Below are 21,027 nucleotides of genomic sequence, written 5' to 3'. Positions count from 1 at the left end.
AAGTCCCATTTCTTCAACGATGCTTTTATGGATAATGTTGACTGAACGATCTGGATTCACCAGAATACGTTTAACATAAAGACTTCGAAGGAAAGAACTATTATGCCCAAACTACCTAATTTGGTGATCATTTAGCTAAACAAAAAATAATCCTGCTCAAAAAGCAAATTTGTTGAGTACTAGTACTTGTTTTTCTATTCCCTTGGTCCTTGTTGACTACTACTTGTTAGTTTTTATATTCCTTTTGAAAATCATGCTTTCATTTATTTAATACAAATAATCAAACTGTATGTATGTATCTTCGCACGAGAACTCTGACACAAAATATTATTTCTATACGTACGGTATTTATTTGAAAAGAAACAAATTGATTTGAAGGTGTACAAAAATTGAATTCTTATTATCTTAGAATTATGCACTCGGTGGTCATTTTTCAATACCCTAGGGGTCTATTATTATTTTTAACAGATATTAAAAAACATAAAGCTGGATGTTGAAGAGAAAAGAAGAAGGAGAAGAAGAACAACAATTAATAGAAGAAAGCAACAATGAATGATTTAATTAAAACTTCAAGAAGAACTTTGACTTTTTGAGGCGTTCTTTGACTTTTTGAGGCTCAAAATTAAAGTAGTAAAGAGTTGTTAGTTAACGACCAAACGTGCTAAAAAACAGTTCTGATGAAAAGCACAGTTCTTTTTTCTTTTACTTCTTTTTGAAGATAGTGTCTAAAAGTAGTCGATATACCCAAAGCGCTACTCTTTTTCCCCTTCCATGTTTAATTAGTTTCCACTCTAAATCTTGAATTGGGTCAAACTTACAATTAGTTTACTACAATCTCCCTGTTACTGAAAAATAGTATATTCATCTGTTTCGATTTGTATGCCTAGTTTTATTAGTTATAGAATTTAAGAAAATAAAACTTGTAATTTTTAATATGCCATAACTAGTATTCGCACGCTTATAAAAATTCAATTTTAAAAGTTATATAATAAATATGTAATAACATTTGTTTGACTACAAAGATTTATCATTAAGGATAAATAAAAAGTTCAAGTTAAAAAAAATTCAAATTTCAAAATATATCATATTTTCTTAACGAAAGAACTTCTTTCTTTACGACAGAAGAATTACCTCAGCTTCATCACATTTTCTCCTATTATAGTCTTTTCTTTTTAAATATTATGAGAGCGGAAATTAAAGTGTGAAATAGGGATTTAACGTAGTAGGGGTGAATATGACTATTTTTTAGAGTACAATGACAAATATTGCACTAAAGTTGAATGGCAAGGACAAATATATTGAAAAAGTATAACGAATGGCAAATATAATTTATTTGTGAGAGTACAAGGGAAAATCTGACTCGTTTCCGAAAAAATTACTATTAGCATCACGTAGGTGCTTTTTCCGCGGCCATTCTTCTCGGTATCAAATTTCTGACAAAAGTCTATCGAAAATAGTTTTTGATGATCATATTCTCCACTGACCGTCAAAAAAATGTATATCACCTGTAGTTAGACAAAAAATTAGTAAAATAATTGTAGAAAAGGTGATTACCAAAATTATTTATGGTACTCTCTCCTTTAAAGTAGTCTTAGTCGTAGTTAGCATTATCACAACTTATCTAACGTGGTAATTAATTAAGCTTTACTAGGAAATTAAACCTACTTGTCAAACGACACTTCACCTAATTGTTCAGCACCAAAGCTCCTATAGCCTATACATACCTACCTATTTTTCCAAGGGATAATCCAATAAAAGGAAATTTCGGAAACGGAGGGAATAACTGATATGTTCCCTAGACAAAATATTAGAAGGTGTGCAAATTTAATTGGTGCACTATTGAATCCAGTTTTACATAGACTGAATGATACTATAAGAAATTTTGGAATCGCAGCTGGATATACCTTAACAGAAAATTAAAAAAATAACGGCTATAAGTGAATTGAGTTTAATACGGAGAAGACCATTGTTTTAAGCGTGCCCCCTTTGCTTAAACAAAAAAAAAAGGAGTTATTTACATTTCATTTGACGACAAGAGCCCAAATAAAAACTAAGCAGCAGAAATTCTATCGATTTCTCGGAAAAATTATAATATCATTCAGTCTATGTAAGACCGGATTCAATAGTGCACCAAGTAAATTGGCACACCTTCTAACATTAGGAGTTGGACGGAAGTTTCCAAGGAGTAGAAATAATCTTTTTTTTTTTTTAATGACGAGCATTTGAATTAATTAGTGAATTATCATTATATCGTACAACAATTAGGCAGGCCGGCTCAACGTGCTTGGGTGGCCTAAAGCCAAGTCTTGATGAGAGGCCCTAACTTTTCTTTTAAATACGTATATAGTTTTATTATGAAGTCTATTTTTCTAACCGATGCAAAGTGTGTGCTCATAATACTTTGTTGACCCTATGTAAGATTTTATCAGCTTTACTTTAGGAAATTTCTTCCCGGCAATTGTTACAGGACATTATTCCATAAGGAATATAGGCAACTGGAAAAGAATCATAGTGACTGTTATGCTCAGAGGCGGATCTGGAAGGCGGGAGAATGTTCACCCCAACCTACTCAGCAAAAATTACACTGTTATATAAGGTATTTTTTCTTTTTTTGTACATATATAGATTTTTAATCCCATGTACATAAGAACTAGACTAGAGGTTGGCTTCGTTGTTTAGAGGGTTCAAAATTCACCTTGAGGTTCCAAGGAACTTTCAAGGTTAAGGAAATATTTTCATATTCTCAACATCTAGCGATCCGTATTTATTCCCTCTAAATAGAAAATCAAGAATATTTTTATACACTCTCAATGATAAACATTAGTAATAGATATTAGTTTTTCTTTCCTTTTTTCAGTTAGAATTATATTTTTTACTTTAAAATACTTATTTATAAAAATAAAAAAAATCATAAACATATTATTAGTAAAAATGGACCCCCCAAATTTTGGAGCCTAAAGCCATTGCTTTGGCCGCCTTGCCCTTCAGCCGGCACTGTAATTAGGGCAGTGGAGAGAGTAATTCATATACTATTATAGGTTAAATTATATTAATAATATAAAATTACTTTAACCCGCGAGGGTGTTCAGTTGGTTGAACATGAGACTTTCATAGTGAAGCTCTCAGGTTCAAAATTCCCTGCCTACAACAGCAGGGAATTTGCCTTCTGGATCGAGCCCGTTGCGCGGGGCTTGCCTAATGCGGGTTATCTTTCCTGTGTGGTTTGCGGGATATTGTACAGGAGCAGAGTTTACCCTCTACCCGAATAGTAGCGACTACGGGTTTCCTTGTCATAAAGAAAAAATAAAATTTCCTACGCGCACCCAACCAAAACGTAGCAGCTGCGGGTTCCCTTGCCATAAAAAAAAAATCTTCACATTATAAGCATATACTAACTTAAATTCTTTTATACTAAATTAATAGCCTGTTTGGCCAAGCTTCTAAAATCAGCTTATTTTAAAAAGTACTTTTCAAAAAAACACTTTTAGCGAAAAACAGTTTGTGTTTGGCCAATTAATTAAAAAACACTTTTGAGCAGTCATTAGTGTTTGACCAAATTTTTATAAAGTGCTTCTATTTGTATTTTTCTCAAAAGTACTTTTCATACAAAGTGTTTTTGAGTAAAAGCTGTTTTTCTTAGCTTCTGAAAAACTGCTTCTGCTACTCCCCAAAAGTACTTATTTTCTCCCAAAAGCTTAGCCAAACACCTCACTTTTTTTTAAAGAAGCACTTATTAAAAAAATAAGTACTTTTCGGGGGAAAATAAATTTGGCCAAACAGGCTATAATTCTTTCAAACTTCTTTCAGAATCCTTTTTTTTTTTCTACTACAATTAAATGTCAGGGAACAAGATGATTCTAGATCATTCACCTATATATAAAGGAAAGTCACTAGAAAAAGCCTTAGCAGCCAATATGAGAAAATGCCTTTGCAAACAGTATAAAGACAAGATTATAACTTCTATATTATTAAAAACACTAGTACTGTGTATTATATTTTTCTGTTTCCATAGAAACTGTATCCACGGCTACAATAGCCCCTCAACACACCATACACAAAGACTTTCCCCTTAAGTCTTCTTTTCCATGCCTTAATTATACTAGTCACATATACAGATGAGTTCAAGTTATACATATAATTAGAATAAAAATCTTTTATGTTATTTGGTTCCTTTTATTTTATATAATATTATGATAAAAGTAAATGACTTGTCTTACTTTTAAGATTGAATATGAATAAGACTAAATTTTTTACATTTATAGAGGTTTAACTATATTCTTTGGATAACTTGATAATGCAAATAATTATTTTTACATTAATGGTGTAAAAATTAAAACTTTATACAAATTTCTATACTCATCCCAATAGAACAGCCAACCACTGGCTATTTTGAAGGAGATAAAATCCAAAAGACTGTTTGAATATAATTAGGGAAATGACACTATAGAGATCATACGCGCTTTATTTACATATATTTCGTGTTCAGAGGTGAACTCATGGAGATTTAATCTTTATAAATTCAACCTTTTAGGTTTCTAGCATTGAACACATTGTATCTTTAAATTCATTTATATCTACTAATTTATTATGAATTTGTACACATAAGTAATTTATATCTCACATCCAAAAGTATTGCTTTCAGATAAATTTGGTATCAATAATTTGCATCCGCCTCTACCTATATTATTTTTTACTGATCTCGTAAAAAAGAGTGATATAACTAACTACTTAAATTGAAACCACAAAACTAAGTCATATAACTAAATAAATATTTAAAATGAAACTACAAAATTAAGTCTTCGGTCTTCCCCACTAATTGTTTCTCTCTCTCTCTCTTTTCTCTTCTTTTTCATGCTCTAATTATACTTGTCGTCCTATATATAGCTCCATGGTCCATATCCCATACTCCTTTAACTTTAATCACATATACTTCTTCTTGAGTTCACCATTTCCTCACGTAAATCTCCACCAAGCAACACTACCCCCTTCCATACAAAAGTATATTGAAACACTAGTGCCATAACTTCAAAGAACAACAAGCAAAAAAAATAAAAATGAAATTTTGTATTAAAAAAATTTCTCTTCATGTTCTTCTTGTTTATATGCTATTTATTGTCTTCTTATTTTTCACGTACCCATCAAATGCATCTACACAATCTTTTGTCTATGGTGGATGTTCACAACAAAAATACAATCCTGGTACAGTATACGAGTCAAACGTCAACTCGGTACTTACTTCCCTAGTCAACTCAGCAGGCTATGCAAGTTTCAACAATTTCAAGATTTCCATGCCGGGTTCGGGCCAAAACGACATCGTTTACGGGCTTTTCCAATGCCGTGGCGACTTGGGAAGTTCCGACTGCCGGAAATGCATTGCTGCCGCGGTGAGTCAACTCGGGACGATATGCGTTGACTCGTACGGCGGCGCGTTGCAGATGGATGGTTGTTTCGTGAAGTACGATAATGTTTCTTTTCTTGGCGTTGAAGACAAAGGAATTGTCATGCATAAATGTGGACCGTCGATTATGGATGACTCGGATATGTTGGCTAGGAACGACGGTGTTTTGACGTATTTATCAGGTAATGGTGTTAAATGGCGGGTTGAGTTAAATTTGGACGGATTAAAATGGGTTGACTATTAACTCGTATAAAAGTTATTTGGGCAAAAACGAGCTAAAAAGCGTGTCATAACCCAACCTGTCCAAAAAAAATAATTTTTTGTTGGCTGTTATCCAAAGTTTTTAGGGCTCGTTTGGTTGGAAACAACTTATTCCTGGATAACTAATCCCGGGATTAGGTATTCCACCCTCAAGGTAGGATAAAAAAACACTCCAATCCTGGGATTAGTGAGATTAGTTATCCCAAGTTTTTTTTCCAATCAAACATGGGATAAGGCGGTACTAATTTTTATTTCAAGACTATTTTTCTCTATCCATCATATCAAACGAGCCCTTAGTACCTAATAAAAATATTTTCTTTCTTTATTATGGATATATATGACATATTAAATAAAAAAATATCTTTTTAAAAATATTTTCGTATCGGTCAATTTGGTCTACATATCAGTCCAACTTCTTATGCGCTGAAATGGGTTGGGCTGAGCTAATGAATGAGGGTCATTTGTACTTTCATTCCTATTTTGTCCTAGTCTTTAATTTTTATCCTTCATATACGCATCATAATATACACAAGTTATGTCCTCAATATATAGAATTTATATTTCACTAGGTATAAATTCAATTTTAAAGGGAAAAAATTAAAGACCAGCCCATTTGTAGGACCAACATTAAAGACCAATCCACTTGAAGGACAAACCGTGCAATTACTTCATAAATGATAGGGTCAATGGTTAGCTCAAACTTGAACGTCATACTTTTATGGACTGATTTTCCTTACCCTATTACCAGGTGAGGAACAATATTTTAGAGTGGTTGGGTCAGGGAAAATACACGGTGTAGCGCAGTGTACACAAGATATGAGTATGAGCGAGTGTCAAGATTGTTTATCAGAGGCGATCCGAAGGTTGAAAAGTGAGTGTGGGTCCTCACCTTGGGGAGATATGTTTTTGGTAAAGTGCTACGCGCGGTTCTCGGAGCGTGGATTCACTTCTAAAAGTGGTAAGCTGCTCCGCCATAATCAGTGGTGCATGGTTTATGGCTTTCTTTTTATTTTTTTCGTGTTAGTAAAAATGTGGTGAAATTATATTAGTAAAAATGTGGTGAAATTATATTATACTAAGTAGTTTATTTAATTATTATTTTTTCAACATCTCTTCTCTGTGGTAATTATGAGCCCGTTTGGATTGACTTATAAGTTGCTTATAAACTGTTTTAAGTTTTTTTGAGTGTTTGACTGGTCAGCTTAAAGTCATTTTGTGCTTAAAATAAGCTCAAAAAAATAATTGAGCCCGTTTGACTTAGCTTATAAGCTGAAAACAGCTTATAAGCCAAAAAAAATAAGTTGGGATTTTCAGCATATAGCCCAACTTATTTTTTTTAGCTTATAAGTTGTTTGCAGCTTATAAGCTGCTTAAAATAAGTCCATTCAAACAGGCTCTATAACCCGTAAATTTAAGTTACGGGAGGTTTCTCATTGCATGGTCAGGAGAAATTTGTTAAATTGTGATTTTAAGTCCATAGGTAATTGAAAATGAGGATGGATGGATTACGTAAATATTGTATAAAATTGATTTAAGTTTTGATGATTGGATTTGACAAAATTTTGTTAACATGGTGATAATTGCTTAATTAACATATTGGAATGGACAAATGCTGCATAGTAACTTATATCAGGAGATCATTAAAAAAAAATACTATATACTAAAATGTCATATCTAGGATTTAAACCTGTGACCTAAAATAATTTTTAAAACTCATTTATCCTTACAATATAATCTATTCTCAGGGTATGTATTTAACTGTTTATATGTAATAAGAAATTTATTTATTCTTATTTGCAGTATAATGTTTATAGGGATTCAAATTAATTTTATAGGGATTCAATTTAATTTCCTTACCTGATCCTAGCTCCGCCTATGGATAACGGTTTCCTTTTTCTTTATTTTTTGAGATGGGTAGTTATGATGTAGGTGTAAGGTGATTTAAGCCAACTCTAATTAAATGATATAATTTTATTTTACAAGATAGGAGAAATGCTAAGTAATAACGGGGAAAAAACGGTAGACGGTAGGTTACTAGAAAGGGAGGGTTCTTTACTTCTTTAGCTTGGCTATGTGAGCAATCATAGAGGTTAGGATGGGAAAAGAAGTCTTTTCCTGTATGTCCTTTTTTGCTTTATTTGCATTATTATTACGTAGATTTCAATTTTTCAAAAGTGAAGAAAATGTATGTGTTGTACTATTCTTGCCTTCTTCATTTTTTTTAATCGAAGAGCAAAACAGGCATCATAATTGCAAGAGCTTTCTTCTCATTGTTTATTGAAGGTGGCATATTCCTTTTCTTGATGATTACCACAATATGAAAGAGAATAAAAAAAATAATGTTTCCATCTCATGAAAATTTGCTTATAAAGCTTTATTTCCTAAGAAACCCTTTGTTAGAATTTCTAACATCAGTTCTCAATGGATAATTTTGTCCTTTTAGATAGTTTTTTGACAATCTTATTGGGTTGAGTTAGAATCAATTGATTTCTTATTATGATATAGGAGTTGGATCAATTTTAATTTTTGATTTACCCAATATTAGAGCCTCAATCTTATTGGGTTGAGTTAGAATCAATCGATTTTTTATTATGATATAGGAGTTGGATCAATTTTAATTTTTGATTTACTCAATATTAGAGCCTCATATTATGTAGTACAGGCTTCGATTAGGAGAACTGGGTGCGAGAGTGTTAGAATATCTTGTATCGTCCTTAATTAATGGGTGATTTTGTCTATATGATTTGAGTGATTTTCACTTCATAAACTAATTTTTGGAATTAAATTAGGCTTAAAATTCATTCTTATCCGCCTTTTAGTCAACCTTTTAATTGTGGATAGTACTATTAGGTAATCTTGATGATTTGTACAGATAACTCAATTGCATAATCACTTGATCATATTTTGAGTTTTCGAGATCATTCGAAAAGATAATCATTATATGACACACTTGTTGTCATTACATAACTTAACTGCATAATCACTTTATCAACGTCAATCTACAAAAGTTTTATCGTTTGATTATTTCTAGGAAACATCATACTCAGCCAGTCCATGCATGACTTGTCATTTTCCATATGCAAAAGAACTTCCACGAAGTTCGCTCTTATAAGTCATGACAAGAGAAAATGAGGTCACTCTTCCACTAGTAAAATCCCATTGTGGTTCTCAAAATATTCCACTTGTTTTTTTGTTTATTTGTCACTCTTTCATTTATTGGGAAATTTCACTTGGAAAGGAACGAATTCCATACCACTCACAGATTCAAGTTTTGGTTCTATAGGAGATATGGTCACATTTTTTCCCCTATTATATACGAGTAGGTAAAGTGGGTGGCAAATTAGCCTATGAAAATATGATCGGTCTAATTAATTTATGTTTGGGTTGGTTAATGACCCCCTTATTTATTAAATAACGCAGCTCATTTGACTGTTCAATTCAGCTCATCTAAAAGTTAGGTTCTAGTATATAAGAGTCATGATCACATTTTTTCTAGTATATACGAGTGGGTGAAGTTTGCACGAAACGAAATGAATTAAACTATATGAACGACTAGAATTGAAATAGAAGTTGATAAAAAAATGTAAATTGAATAGGTAATAAGTTGATAAAATGTAGTTATACAAACTAGTTAAGTAGTTTTTAATTAGCAAACAATTTGAAGTACAAATACAATATAATTAATCTTCTTCATTATGTATAGAGATCATATACTTCTCTAAGTTTGGCCATACAACTGCAGGAGATGAAGATGCTGAAAAGACACTTGCAATTACAATTGGGCTTATAGCTGGTGTGGCAGTCCTCATTGTTTTCCTTTCTGTTCTAAATAAGCTTTGTGAAAAGAAAGGTCAGTCTCTTCTTTTTATCTTGATCATGCTTATCTACTTTTATACTTCATGCCACTTGTTAACGGCCACAATAAGGCAGGGGCGGTTTAACAAACTTAGTGGCCTAAAGGCAAACTGCAATACGAGGCCTTAATTTATTTTGTGTCATATATTTCACTGATAATGTAGATGATCCAAAAAGATCTATAGTCCGAGATAATGTAAAGATATAAATGAGTTACTCCTATTACTTAGTTTTTTTAACACTAATATCAATCATAATTTAAAAAAAAAAATCTTCTCGTTTCATCCCAACATACTTGTCATATTTCGTTTCTAAAGAGTCAAATTGTATACATTTTGATTAATATTTTTAAGATGTATTTTTCATCATATTAATATGAGAAAAATTGCAACTTACAGTACTTTACGTATAGTTTTTGAGTATCTAACTTTTGATTTATTGAATTAATCAAATCGAATTTTGCTTCGAATATTTATCAAATTGACTCTCGAGAAATGAAATATACCAATTATTTGGGAATTGAGGGACTAAATATTTCATAGTTTCTACACTATACTTTTTAATATTATTTTTTTTAAAATAAAATAACATACACACATACTATAATTAGAAAGTGGGGCCCCCAATCTAAAGCAATGGCCTTAGAGGCCTTACCCTCTAGCCGGCCCTGTAATAAGGCAATGAGTCAATACAACAACAACAACAATTATGCTGCAATCCCAAATTAATTGGGTCAGTTATATGAACTATCACCATTCATTTCACCTCATTTAAGCCAGTGTCAATCCAATATTTTACTCCCTACACCCAAATATTCTGTCTAAAAAGATGTCATTTTACCTTAATTCGATGATATATAAACACACAGATGTTTGTAGTTTGATTTAGACTATAAATTTAAAAGTCTTTCCTTCTTAAATTACGCACACAGTCAAACATCTGTACATAAGTTGGGACATAAGAAGTAGATAAAATTAATCTTCTCTTGCATAGGTGTAATTAATGAGTTGATGAACTTATATATTAATTGACCCTCTTTACTTTGAAATTTTCAGGTGGTAAATAAATAAGGCAGATCATATCATATCCATGTGGATAGAACTTCTTCTCCCTTGCTTCTCACTTGGGTAACTTGAACTTTTTTTTTTTAGGTAGGGGGGGGGGGGGGTGCGCTCTTTAGCTTTTGTAAATTAGCTCCCACTTCTTATCCTCAAAACAAGACTCAAAAAGGTTGGTTAAGAAGTGCTTTTGAAGGAAACAGGAGCATAGTAGCAAGATATAAGGAAGATATCATCTTGCAATAATAGTAGCTAGTGCATTATGTACAAATGGCCTCTATACTTTTTGTAAAAGGGCTCACTTTCTGCTAAAGGTAAGTGTGGAGTTAGTGCACTTTTTGTTGTGAATTATGCAATTTGCGAAACCCCCCCTTTTCATGTAAGCAACATTCTATATTCAATTATAAAGTCATATGCGGAAAGTTCATTCCTATTTCAAAATCATTTAACTATTTTTCAAGAATATTTTTTTTTCTTCGTCATTGCACTTGCTAATCACGTCAGCTCTACTTCTCATTTGCCATGATATCCTTTAAAATAGAAAAATAAAAAGTGATATTACATTTCATGGTTTTAATTTCTTGATATTCTATTGTCCTTGGATACTTCATTTAATGTTAGAGCACTTGTAACTCATCGATAGTGTAAGAGTTTTCAAAAGAATTTAAACGATCCTACGCTATACCGTTTTAAGATTTTGTGTTGGATACTGAAATTCTTTTACATGATATCAGAGCCAAATTTTGATGAGCCGTTTTGCTCAATTGTCTTCTCCGTACCTATCATAATGCTCTGGGCTTTGTCTCAATGTAACACATGCTTTAAGCTTTTTTTTTTTAATTCAGTCCATCGAGCCACAAATTTTGATTTGCTCCGGCTCACTCCTAAGCATGTCGAGCCTAATCTCCTCTCAGCTCCAAACACACTCTTTATCTCTTTCTCCTACATCAAAGTCCACTATTCAATCTTTAAAAAAAAACGCAGTTCACATGTAAACTCAAGAACCGAATTATACGTGCCGGAGGGTGTTAGAGCACTTGTACTTCCTTGGTTATAAGGGTTTTTAAAAGGGTCCAAATGTAGGTCTTGGGCTACTCCAACTATTACCTTAAAGTTTTGAATTTGGATGCTCAAATTATTTCACAAACAATAAGTGACTAATTGGGTTGGTCAAATTTGCGCATGAAATTCTTTTGGGTAATATAATACTATTTATTTATCAATCAAATAAGTGGATGCATTTAATTTGCCATTGTACATCTCTGCTCCTCCCCAACCCCAATCCAAAGAATGTATTTTCATTTTATTTAACAAAGTTAAAATAATTAACATTAGTAAATATAATGCTATTTATCACAACGACAATGATTCGAGACAATATTCCGTCTACTTTTAGTTGCAATTAGACATCTATAAAGTTACTCTTATTACTATAATACATGGAAGGACGATCAAATGGTTATCGATGTTTAAATTTAATGATAAAGATAATAATAAACGTGCGGCGATACTTATCAGTAATCAGATTGCAATATCATGACTGTTGGAATATTTTAAGCATTCATTCATAAGAATTACGTGAAATGATGATCCCTATCGAGTCGAATCTTACAATGATCCTACCTTTTGTTTAACTTTTTAATTCCATCGTGCTTAAAGCGTCCAAGTTTAATAATGACCTGAGATATATAATTGGGACCGCTGAGTTGTGGATTTTTCACTTAATTATTGTGATTAACAATTAGGGTACTAGAATTAGAGCAGAAAGTTTGTATATTCCTAAATAAAACTTGCTAAAGCATGGAAATCATGATATACCAAAGGGAGACATTATTAAAGGGATCAAGATGTCACAAGTACCTTTTCTTTTTAATTTTTTCTATTACATAACTATGGGAAAGTGAGAAATGAATCGTAGAAATCGAACACGCACCTACTGTGCAGGATATTTTCCGGTGCAACTTGCACGATTGTCCTTCTCAGGGGGTGGTCCATAATTTTTGTCCCTCAAATTGCTGGTCTTTAATTTTTGTTTTTTGCCTCAAATATCTCGAGGTTCTGAGTTCGAATTTCGGCTTAGTCATAAAAATAAAAAATAAAATAACAAGGCAAGGCTTCGCGAAAAGTCTGCCTTATGCAGCTGACTTTAGTCACGCCTTAAGGCAAACTCTGCCGCATAAGGCAGACTTTTTGCAATGTCTTGCCTTGCGGTTTTTTTTTTAACTGATCGATGATTCGAACCCAGAACCTCTGGATATTTTCGGCCACCTTTTTAACCGAAGGCCAAAAATGACAGACCAACTTGAGGGACAAAAATTAAAGACCAGTGTCTTTGAAGGGCAATCTGCGCAAAAAAAATGGATTTTCCTGTGGTACTACTGTTCTATAGGCATAGGTCTTTTTTTTTTTTCGCCCGGATTGTCATAAGTCTATAATTTTTTCCCGTCGTATATGTGGTCTTTAATTTTTTTGTTCTTGCTACTTATTTAATGGAAATATCCAGACCTTATTTCGTAGACATAATTTGTGTAACATTTTTATCTTCGGAAACTGAACTTTTATCTTGCTCGACATAAATTCTGTAAGAATTAAGTTATGCGACATGAGTTACTATTTTTCATGTTATATTGAGTGTGAAAGTTTTGCATAGTCCTGCATAAATTGTGTGAATGTTATGATACATATGTAAACTATGCCTTGCAAAATTTTAATTATGCCTCATCAAAAATGCCGAAGGGAAAATATTTAAGACTGCAAATTTAAGGGGTAAAAATTAAGGACCACCCCGAAATAGGAGACATTTGTGTGGGGTCATTTGCACGATTAGCCTTCAAAGGCACTAGTATTTAATTTTTTGTCCCTCAAATTGGTGGTCTTTAATTTTTGTCCTTCGCCTAATATACCATTGCGGTTCGAACCCCGGCTTAGTAAAAAAAAAAATCGCAAGGCAAAGTTTCGTAGCAAAGTTATGCATATTCGGGCCAAAGTTAGACCTCAAGCAGAGTTTTGAATGCAAAACTCTACCTCCTTTTGCATGCAAAACTCTGCCTTGGGATTTTTTTTTTCTGACCTGAAATTTGAACTCAGAAACTCTGGGTATTAGGCGAAAAACAAAAATTAAAGACCTCCAATTTGAGGGTCAAAAATTAAAGACCAGTGCCTTTGAAGAGCAATCCGCACAAAACAAATGTTGTTAGACTGACCCGTTGGTGGTGCTCTTAAATGTGAGGAAGCCAGAGCCCAGAAGTACAAATGAAGTTAAATGGGCCACATGTTTGGACTCGTTATTGGGGAATCGCTGGTTTCTAAATCTTGGGCCGACTTTACACAATTATCTACTGAGTACAGCCAGTAATTGAAGACCATTTTCATTATAAATGGGGCAATTTGCAGGATCGTCCTTAGCTGGGTTGGTCTTTAATTTTTAGCTCTCAAATTGTTGGTCTTTAATTTTTGTCCTTCGCTAAAAATTTCTTGGTTTTGGGTTTGAACTCCCGCTCAGTTAAAAATTTTAAAATTCGCAAGGTAGAGTTTGGATTCGCAAGACAGAGCAGAATTTTCGCCTGAAGGTAAAATTATGCCTTAAGACAGAGTTTTGAGGCAAAATTCTACCTTAAGGCAAAGTTGCGAAGCAAAACTCTTCCTTGCGAATCCAAACATCTGCCTTGCGAAAATTACTTCTTTCTTTTACTAAGCTGGGGTTTGAACCCAGAATCTCGGTGTATTAGGCAAAGGCCAAAAAAATTAAAGACCATAAATTTGAAGGACAAAAATTAAAGACCACCCCAAATGATGGACAATCCGTGCAAAAAAAAGTTATAAATGTATTGGACAATTGAGAATTAAATAAAAGGGAAAACGGTCAAAAATGCCCATTTACTTTGGGAAAAGGGCTAAAAATATCTTTCATTACAAATTTGAATCAAAAATATCTCTCCCGTCATTAAAGTTTTCAAATATATCCCTATCTTAATGGAAATCCCAACATAACCCGATTTCATTTTTAAATCCGCTCTATTTAAACCCGATCCAACTACATAAAAAATCCATATGCAACCAACTTGTTCCCTCGTATTACATCTGGAGCCACTAGGCACATAAGCGGGTAACCCATATGAATTTTTTATTTAGTTGGGTCAAGTTTAAATGGGGCGCATTTAAAAATGTATTATGTTGGGGATTTCCATTAAGACAGGGGTATATTTAAAAACTTTAATGACGGAAGGGGTATTTTTTACCCAAATTTATGATGGAGGATATTTTTAGCCCTTTTCCCAAAATAGAGAGGTATTTTTTACCCTTTTCCCTAAATAAAATCTTGGTACAATACTTCAATATTGAGGACACATAGTAAAATAATAAATACTTACTACTGCAATTTAAATTACATTAATAGAGTAAAAATCTTCAGACAGTATATAACTTAAATCCATATAGGTACATAGTTTTACAAATTATTTAATGATATATGTAGAATTCAACTTGCAAAAAGTGAATATCTATATATTGTCTTAACTATCAATGAGACTTCAATTTCCTTTACCTCCATGCATGATCATCTTCTTCAAAGCCATGAGATCAAAGACGTGCCTCTGAAACATCGGCACTAGGCGATGGACTTGGTACGCGGCCGATCTCCAAAACATCCAACGACGGATTTGGGGCTATAGTTATACCATGGGTGTGCTTGGTACGAAGGGAAATGTTTTCCAGAGAAAATGTATTTTCGATAGAATTGATGTACGGCGAGGGTTTTGGTGCAATGTTATGGCTTGTTCCAACATCCATGAAAAATGTTCTAACAACACCCTGTGCAACAAAACTATTTGAAACCATGACCACCACGAAGCAAAAGACAATGAGAGAACTTGACTTAGAATACATTTTTTGCTTCTTTGTAATATTCAGAGTTTTGTGTTGTGCCTATGAATTCTATGAGAGAACCATATATATAATAATTCATGCATTGTAAGGAGGCTTCCCCGGACCCCGCACATAGCGGGAGCTTAGTGCACCGGGCTGCCCTTTTATGCATTGTAAGGAGGGGTTGATAAAATTAGCCCATAAAAATATGATCCGTCGAACCCCCAAGTTTGATCCGCCCAATTCAGTCCATCTAAAAAGTATGCTGATATGTATACAATTCAAATTAATCAATGAGGAACCTTGTCAAGATATTTTCAAAAGACATTTTGTTTTTATGTGATATGGTACGTATAGCCATAATAAAGGGGAAATGCTTTTATTAGGTACTTTAAAAATTATAAAAGAACAAACAAATAAATTAAAACTTAGTAAAAATTGTGCGAGTTGGGTTATAACCCATTTCAGCCCATTATTTTATTAACTCAGCTCATTTTAATCGGTCAAAATTTAGTCCAACATGCTCAATTGCCCTAATTGTAAGCTTCAAAGTCTCTAGTTGCTCTAGAAGTGTGAAAAGACGAGGCACGCGATGGGGAAATTGTCCGATCTATTATTTTATGACGTACGTGAAATGGAAGTCTTTGGAGACTATTGCAACTGCGTATAAATTTTGGCAAAGACTAAACGTTAATTATGTGATTTTTCTCGTCTATTGATGCCTTGATGGACATATTTATTAACTAGTTAATTAAATCGCAAGAGAAATAAAAAAATTCCATTAGCTTTTAGAAAGAAAAAACAAATATTCATTAATGAAATATTTCTTTATTATTCTATCATGCATGAACATTAACAGTGAGACATCCATCTTTTGTACTTTTAATGATAGGGTATACTCCCTCCATCCTCAATATACTTGTTACGTTTTGCTTTTCGAGAGTCAAATTATATGAAATTTCAGCGACAATTTAAGATGTAATTTTTGAGCATATTGATATGCGAAGAATTGCAACTTAATAATACTTTTAGTATAATTTTTAGATATGTAAATTTAAATTTTAAATTATTAAATTAATCTGATCCAATATAACTTCAAAAATTAGTCGAATTAACTCTCGATATATTTACTTAGTGACTAAAGAAGATAGTCCCTCAGTCTACTTTTACTTATCAATTATATTCAAAATAAATGTCTCCTTTTAGTTTTATTTGTTCAACTTAAAAAACTAAGAGATAATTTATCATTGTATATTTATTTATCCTTACTATTAATGTTTTAATTATTTTCAATTCATTTCCCAATGATTAGAGATAATATAATAAAATTATTATTTTATTTATTACTTCCTCCGTCCAAATTTATATAGGCATTGACCTATTTGGGAAGTCAAACAGCTTTTTTAAATTCAATTCATATATTATGAATTATTCATTATGCATACTCATAATATTTTTTATATAGTTTTTAATTATGTAAATTAATATAAAATACTCAAAAAATCTATGTTTGAAATTGAGTAAAATAAAGAATTCTTTACAATTTTTTTCTTCAATTTTATACTCCGTGCTAGATAAATTGGGCAATTTTGCACGATTTCCTTATTCGGAGGTGGTCTTTAATTTTTTTCCCCCTCAAATTGATGGTCTTTAATTTTTGCCCTTCGCCTAATACCCCGAGGTTCTAGGTTCGAACCTGGCTCAGTCAAAAAAAAAAATCGGAAGGTAGAATTTCGTAGCAAAATTAGACCTATTCGGGCAAAAGATAGGCCTTAAGGCAAACTTTTGCCCAAAATTAGCCTTAAGGCAAATATCTGCCTTGAGGCCTAACGTTTGTCCAAAATTAAGTCTATTCGAAAAAAAGTTAGGCCTTAAGGCAAACTTTTACCCAATATTAGGTCTTAAGGCAAACCTCTGCCTTAAGACCTAACTTTTGCCCGAATAAGCCTAATTTTGAGCAAATGTTAGGCTAGCAGAGATTTTGCAAAAGTTTTACCTTGCAAAATTCTTTTTTTTTTATTGGGCGAACTCCAGAACCTTGAGATATTTTCAATTATTTTTTTATTTGAAAGGGCAAAAATTAAAGACCAACAATTTAAAAGGAAAAAATTAAAGACCAGTGCGTTTGAAGGGCAATCCGCACAAAAAAAAAAAAAAAAAAAAGAGATAATTTGGTAGGGAGTAACATTTTTCCATACGAGACTCTACTATGCTTTCTAGTGCTCCAAGTTCCAACCAATTGAATGTTTTCACACGTAGTTTTTTCCACATGTGTGTATGTTCAATGTACGAACCTTATTAAGAAAAAACGGATTAAAAAAAAAAGGGAAAAAGTGATCAATATTAAAATACACCACACTGAAAATCTTTCCAACCCATTACAAAGAACACCTGTCCTATTAAAAAATGTTTTAATGTTCAAGTGATTTAAATTCAGAAAAGTATCGGAACAAGACTAATTAGTGAAAAGTGTGTAAGTGAAATCTGTAGACCTAAACTAATTCAGAGAAGTACAGATGTTCAATCGGAACAAGACTAAGTTGAACGAGACTAATTAGTGAAAGGTGTGTAAGTGAAATTTGTAGACAAAGTTTAGGTGACCACGGATGAACAAGACTAATTAGTGAAAGGTGTGTAAGTGAAATTTGTAGACAAAGTTTAGGTGACCACGGATGACTGAACTCCACTTATGCATATACTACTGTCATCAACGTGGACACAATCAACAGCGCATTACGCTGGCTTTTCACCACTGATTTCTGGTGCTGAATTAGCGGATAAATTTCGTAGCTAAAACAGAAAAGTTGCTATTAAGAGGGATTAGCGACGGGTTATCATTATCATAAAATTTAGGGGAAATTTCAATATTGTACAATCTAGCATACAAAATTACATTTACATAGCCATATTTTTAAATTACACCCACATAGCTACTTTTTCACGGTATACAATAACTTTATACACCTGAAGCAGACCATGTATCAACCTTGTATAAACGTGTATAATAATATATAAAAGGTGTTTATACACTTTTACACTTATATACAAGTTATGCAAATTTATTCGAGAGGTGTTTATACATAATGTATAATGTATAGAGGTGTTTATACATACTTCTATACCGTATAAAAGTATATAATAATGTATAAGTGGTGGTTACACACTTTTCCCTAAATAACACCAACATTAAACCCTAAACGAAACTAAAAGCCCTAAACGAAACTAAAAGCACTGCAAAAGCAAAATCAAATGCCACTGTACTCCTCCCTCTCAGGTACGTACTTCCTCATTCCTTGTTAATTCTTGTTTCTTCCTTGTTGGGTACGAGGTAACTGTTTGTATTAACGAGACATTCGAATTATTTAAGTGTAAATTAATGTTTTCACTCTACTGAACTACCGAGTTTTGGTACAAAATTTGGTAACTGGGTGAGCCATTGAGAAACCGACCCATGCGCCTGCTACAACAGCTATGCCTTAATCGCTAGCGAGGGGTGGAAGTGATATTTGAAAGTGAGGGTACGAATTGGGCTATTTCGGGTAAGATAAGATTACAAGCATGGGCTATTTCGGATAATTATTTTTGCTAAATAGACAGAGTGTTATTTACACTAAAATTTTCGAGCAATTTAGCAACCGAATTCCTAGCTACTTTCACATTTTTTATTTTAATCATGTGCATAATCATTCAGAAAAAAAAGGGGGAAGGAGCAGGGATCAATATTGAAATACTCCATACTTAAAGTTTTCCAATCCATTACTACAAATTAAAGACACCAAACGAGAAATACTCAAAAAAAAATAAAAAAAATTACAAACATAGCTACTTGTTTTGTCATTTGGAATTATTATTATTCCTGATTCTGCAACTTGTCAACCCGTTGATTCAACTGTTCAACTCGTGTAACCAACCTAGTAACCGAATAAAGCAGCCAATAAAACATCAAGGCGGACGCAATCAACAGGGCGTTACGTTGGCTCTTCACGACTGATTTCTGGTGCCTCGTGAGTTCTGTCGGGGTACAAGTCTCGGCTGATTTACATCTCGGCCGAGTCTCGTACTTCCAGTAAATGTCCAATAACAAGAAAATACAAAACGGAACTATAGAAAGAAAGGGTTTTAGAAGATTTCGTGTTACGGATATTAAACCTTTACGTAAAGGGTATGTGCCTGGAAGTGTTAAAAGAATTACCATTAAGGCTTCTGCTGCTGCAGCGTAGCCTACAACTACCCATTCTAATGCCATGTTTTGTTATTTTCTCTGTGTGTGTTTTTTTTTCTTTTTCTTTTTCTGTCTATGCTTGAAGGTGGTGATTATGAGTACGTAATGGGTTTTATTTTTTGTGGGGGTTTAAATGGAAAGTGGGGAGGGATTTGGAGATGGGGTGGCAAAGAAAGAAGGTGACATGTGTATAAGTTCCGCACACGTTCATTGTACAGATGGCAGGTTTTGGGTCGAACTTTGTTGTGTTTCCTTTTGATTTTTCTTCGTCCTATTTCCTTTTATTTTCAGTTTTTTCTTTTTTTCTTTTAAGTTAAGAAAACGATAAGTGTGACCTCTTGTGGTGAGACTAAAATAATTAGCAGTTTTGATATTCTAAATTTAATTTATCAAATGTGAGTATATTTGGACTTCGTCATGTTGTAAAGAATTTTGATTGATAGATTTAAGGGGATCGTGAAAAAATTAACAAGGAGCTTGATTTACCTATGACACAAAGTTCACAAATAAAAAAAGCAAAGGATCAAATATATCCCTCTACTTTACTTTATTGGTTAAATATACATTTCGTTAGTCAAAGTACCTAAATATATCTCTCTGCCAGCCAAAGTTATTAAATGTCCCATATATGAATGGAAATGTCCAAATCAGATGAAATTAACCATTTAACTTTAAAAAAAAAACATGCCTCATAATTTTAACCTGAACCGACCCACAAATTTTACTACTTTTGAGCCCTCAAGAATCCACTGAAATAATTCAAACATATATTAATGTATATCGTACATTCTTGAAGTATATTCAGACGAAAAAGAAAAACAAGAAGGAGATTCTTGAAATAAATCGTACCTTCATCCCATTTATGTACAATCTTTCGAGCAAGTTCTGATTCTTCAAGTGAAGTTGCAGTAGCACTGAAAACAATAAAAACATATATACTTTTTAACAACTGAACACATGGGAAATTTGATTAATCAAGAAGAAAAAAGATGGGTAATTTTAATTTTCTTTGCACAAAAAGAAGGGTAATTTAAAGATGGGATTTTGAGTACCTGCGAGAGTTGAGGTTTTGGAGAATGGATTTACGGTGAAGGTAAGCTTGATCCGCATCGAATAGTTCCCTGAGAGCATTGGTCAGGGTAATTTTGATTGAATTCTTGATTGAAACAACATTCTTGAATTTGTGGGTCGGGTCGGGTTAAAATTATGGGCACGATTTTTTTTTTAAGTTAAATAGTTAATTTCATCTGATTTGGACATTTTCATCCATGTAGGGGTACATTTAACCAATGAAGTAAATGGGTATATTTGACCCCTTGCCCTAAAAAAAACTCATACTATCAAGTAATGACGTTCACGCAAAGAGGAGG

The 21,027-nt window shown here is 32.9% G+C and overlaps 2 protein-coding genes across 2 annotated transcripts; one reads left to right on the top strand and one right to left on the bottom strand.

The window, feature by feature from the left end:
* Nucleotides 1–4,863: 4,863 nt before the first annotated feature.
* On the top strand, nt 4,864–11,035 carry LOC132614998 (plasmodesmata-located protein 6-like). Its single transcript, XM_060329553.1, has 4 exons — nt 4,864–5,580; nt 6,408–6,617; nt 9,402–9,509; nt 10,570–11,035. Exons 1-4 carry the CDS (start codon nt 5,055–5,057, stop codon nt 10,578–10,580), a joined length of 855 nt encoding a protein of 284 aa, XP_060185536.1. The 5' UTR covers nt 4,864–5,054; the 3' UTR covers nt 10,581–11,035.
* An 8,135-nt stretch (nt 11,036–19,170) lies between these two features.
* Nucleotides 19,171–19,773, bottom strand: LOC132614052 (uncharacterized). Its single transcript, XM_060328407.1, has one exon. It carries the CDS (start codon nt 19,679–19,681, stop codon nt 19,286–19,288), a length of 396 nt encoding a protein of 131 aa, XP_060184390.1. The 5' UTR covers nt 19,682–19,773; the 3' UTR covers nt 19,171–19,285.
* Between the last annotated feature and the right edge of the window lie 1,254 nt (nt 19,774–21,027).

The sequence above is a fragment of the Lycium barbarum genome, chromosome 10, assembly GCF_019175385.1.
Source record: "Lycium barbarum isolate Lr01 chromosome 10, ASM1917538v2, whole genome shotgun sequence".
Lineage (NCBI taxonomy): Eukaryota > Viridiplantae > Streptophyta > Magnoliopsida > Solanales > Solanaceae > Lycium > Lycium barbarum.
The sequence above is the reverse complement of the archived record's forward strand: the minus strand, read 5'-3'. Positions and strand labels throughout refer to the sequence as shown.